General features: G+C 70.5%; 1 protein-coding gene across 1 annotated transcript in view; it reads right to left on the bottom strand.

The window, feature by feature from the left end:
• Positions 1-770: 770 nt before the first annotated feature.
• The window catches only part of LOC103905536 (mothers against decapentaplegic homolog 6-like), a 12,119-nt gene continuing 9,689 nt past the window's right edge, over positions 771-3,200 (bottom strand). The window contains exon 4 of the mRNA XM_019474120.1: positions 771-954. Within this exon, the coding sequence (XP_019329665.1) occupies positions 771-954 (184 nt within the window). The remainder of the gene's footprint in view (positions 955-3,200) is intronic.

Here is a 3,200-nt window from a genome sequence, read left to right as displayed (position 1 = left end):
CCCTCCACTCCCCAGGCAGGGGCTCCTGCAGAGCATGGCCCCCCCGTCCCCCCACAGCCCCCTGGGGCCGGCTGCAGGTTCGTGCAATCCCCCCCATAATTACACCCTCTGCATCCCCAGCTAAACAGCAATTAATTAGCAGCCCGGGGAGTGCTCCCCACACCCCACTGCCAGCACCCGCCCCGGCCGCCCACACCAGCCCGGCCCCGGCCGGGCTCCGGGCAGCTGTGCCGGTGCTGCTGGCAGCACGAGGCCGGGAAGAAAGGGGAAGAGCCCTGTGCCAGTGTAGCCGCGCAGCCAGGCAGGGAGGGGGCCTCTGGCCCCAGCAACGTTCACGGAAAGAGCTGGGTTGTGCAAGAGCCCGACCACACGAGCGGGCAGTGGAGCCGGCAGGCGGGCAGAGGGGCAGCAGCCGTGCCGGCATCTCACCTGTGCAGGCCAGCACGCCCTGGCACGGCATCCCGCCTCCCCCATCACCGGGGACCGCGTGCCAGGCAGGGACCGGCCATGCCGCCACAGGTCAGCCCAATGCCCAGAGTGCAGGCAGCATGTGGCCAGGAGGCAGCGGTGGTGCAGGCAGCCTTGCCCGCCATGTTGCTGCGATGCTCTGGGCTGGCCGGCCGCCCTGGCGGGGGGGCACGGCCCCAGGCCAGCATCCCCGGCAGGGAGGGAGGGACGCGGCACCTGCCTGCCAACCCTCTGCCTGCCCTTTGCTCCCCATAAAGGAGGGGAATGGCGCCAGCCCCCCCCTGGCCCAGGTGTGCCAGGTGCTAAGGGCGGGAGATAAGGTGGGCGAGGCGGGCAGGGAGGGGCACGGCATGGGCACGCAGCCCTGACTCAGGGTTCCCGCTGGTGGCCAGGCCCCGCTGGGGTGAGTCACCACGTCCCCCCCACCCTGGGGGTGTCGCAACCACCCACGCGCCCGCGCTGGCCGCAAACTGCTGCTCGCCCTGGCTGGGGGGCACCAAGGGTGCCCACCCAGGGGGGACCAGGCTGTGAAGGTGCTGGCCTTTGGGAAGGATGGGCTGACCTTCATCCATCCTCCTCCACACTCCGCCCTTGCCTTGGCCAGTGGCACCCTGACCAATGTGTCACCAGTGATGGGACACGGCCCCATCCCACATGCAGCCGGGATGGGCTCTGGCAGCATCCTGGCTCCCGCACGGCACCAGCCCCTCTCCCGATGGCAGGATGGGCACCCCAGCCAAGGGTATTCCCATCTCCCGCACCATGTCCCGACGCTGGGGACCCCGACCTGCCCATCCCACAGCCACCTGCTCGCCCATGGGTGGCCCGAACAGATGTGGCTGAGGGCGTGTGGCCTCTGTGGGTCACCCCTGGGCCCCCCGCTGTGAGCGCCACCATCCCCAGCGCTGGGGAGAGGCCATGTGAGGCCGGACACGGGCTGTCCCCGGCTGCTCCCTGCCAGGGCGGCCGGGGGAGCGGGGCCACGCGCAGGCAGGAGCAGGCACAGGGAGGGAAGGAAGGGAGGAAGGAAAGAAGGGAGGAAGGAAGGAAGGAAGGGAGGAAGGAAGGGAGGAAGGAAGGAAGGGGTTGCTGAAATGGAGCTCGGGGAGGGGGCGAACAGGAAGGAAATAGTCAACAGCAAACCCCACGTTTCATGACCCCGGCAAGGAGTGAAACCCACCCCCAGGTCCCCCAGCGGCCAGGGGGACAGGGCTGGGGTCAGGGCGGGCAGCGCTCGGAGGGGCTCCAAGCCCGGCCCGTGCCCAGGCCACCCCTCCAGAACTGACAGGGGCACGGCGGAGCTGGGCATCCTGCTGCACCTCGGCTTACACAGCCCAGCCCTGCCCAGGACCCCGCTGGGATGGAGCAAGACTGGGCTGCCCGCAGGCACCCCAGCAGCCCGGTCCCGGGCACAGGGGTGCCGGTGGCAGCAGCACAAGGCTCTGCCAGCCCGCAGCCTGGGACAGGCAGGCTTGCCCGCAGCTGGTCCCACTCGCCAGCCCCAGGGTGAGCCGGCGCTGCTCGCCCCATAGCACGCAGTCACGGGAGCCCCTTGGAGGGCAGCCAGACCCCCGGGTCCCACTGCACCGCACGGCCCTGGGGGCCCCCCAGGCTGGTAGCATCTCCTCCCCTCCTTGGGTCCCTGTCCTCATGGCACCCCAGGGACTGAGGCCCTCATGGCACACCAGGGACTGAGCAGCACCAGCCGGAGCTGGCGCAGGACAGGCCCTGATGCTCCATCCTGGCACTGGGGCGGTGCTGGTCCCAGTGGGGTCACCCGGCAAGGACAGTGCCAGCCCACGGCCCCCCCTCCACACCCCCCGAAATAGCCTGGCTTCCGCCCCCACGGCAGCTGCCTGCTGCCAGCTCCCCGCTGCCCACGGCTGATCCCGGGGGAGGAAAGGAGGGGGCAGGCGGCTCTAATCCCCCCCCCCGAGCCCATGTAGCTCTGCCAGCAGGGCCGTGCCTGCCGTGGCCTCCCTGACCCACGTGGCGCCGCAAGTGAGACCCCGGCCAGCCCTGCCCTGGTCCCATAGCCCCGTGGTGGAGCGGAGCTGGGGGCAGCCAGCCATGGAGCCCCACTATGGCATGCGGGACCGTCCCTGAACCATCCCCAGCCCTGAGCACCACTGGGATGTCCCCACCGTGCTGGCTGGCTCAGCACAGCCCCAGCGGGATGGGAATCCCCTTCCCCTCCCCCTGTCAGCCACTGTGTGAGCCAGAAGCGAAGCATCCTCCTGCCCATCCTCACCACAGCCCCCAGCCCCACGTCCCCAGGGATACCCACGGGAGGGGAACCGAAGCCAAATTGCCGGGGCGCTGCCGTGCCCACTGTGTGCCAGCCAGCCTGGCTGCACTCCCCAGCCCGCCAGCACCCAGGGCAGGCAGCGTCTGGCACCCACCCTGCCCAGGACCCAGTGCCCAGCAGCAGGACCCATACTCACCGCCCCCTCCAGCCGCTGCCCATGGGGCCCAGGGACACGGCGGGGACAGCCAGGGCAAAGCGGAGCACGCAGCGCAGACGAGGCTGCCGGGAGAGGCCAGCGCTCGCCTGACCTACTTCTCCTTCCGCATCACCTGCTTTCATTTTCCCTCGCCACGGCTCGGTCCCCCCACCCACCCACAGCCCCAACGAGTTATGCCACTGGCTCTGGGGGCACGGGCCGCCCAGGCCCAGCAGCTTCCGCCGCACCAGCGTGCATGCGAACCGGCCACCCAACCCCGGACGTGGA

The sequence above is a fragment of the Aptenodytes forsteri genome, unplaced genomic scaffold (assembly GCF_000699145.1).
Source record: "Aptenodytes forsteri isolate BGI_AS27 unplaced genomic scaffold, ASM69914v1 Scaffold617, whole genome shotgun sequence".
Taxonomy (NCBI): Eukaryota; Metazoa; Chordata; class Aves; order Sphenisciformes; family Spheniscidae; genus Aptenodytes; species Aptenodytes forsteri.
This window is presented reverse-complemented; position numbering and strand designations above follow the sequence as displayed.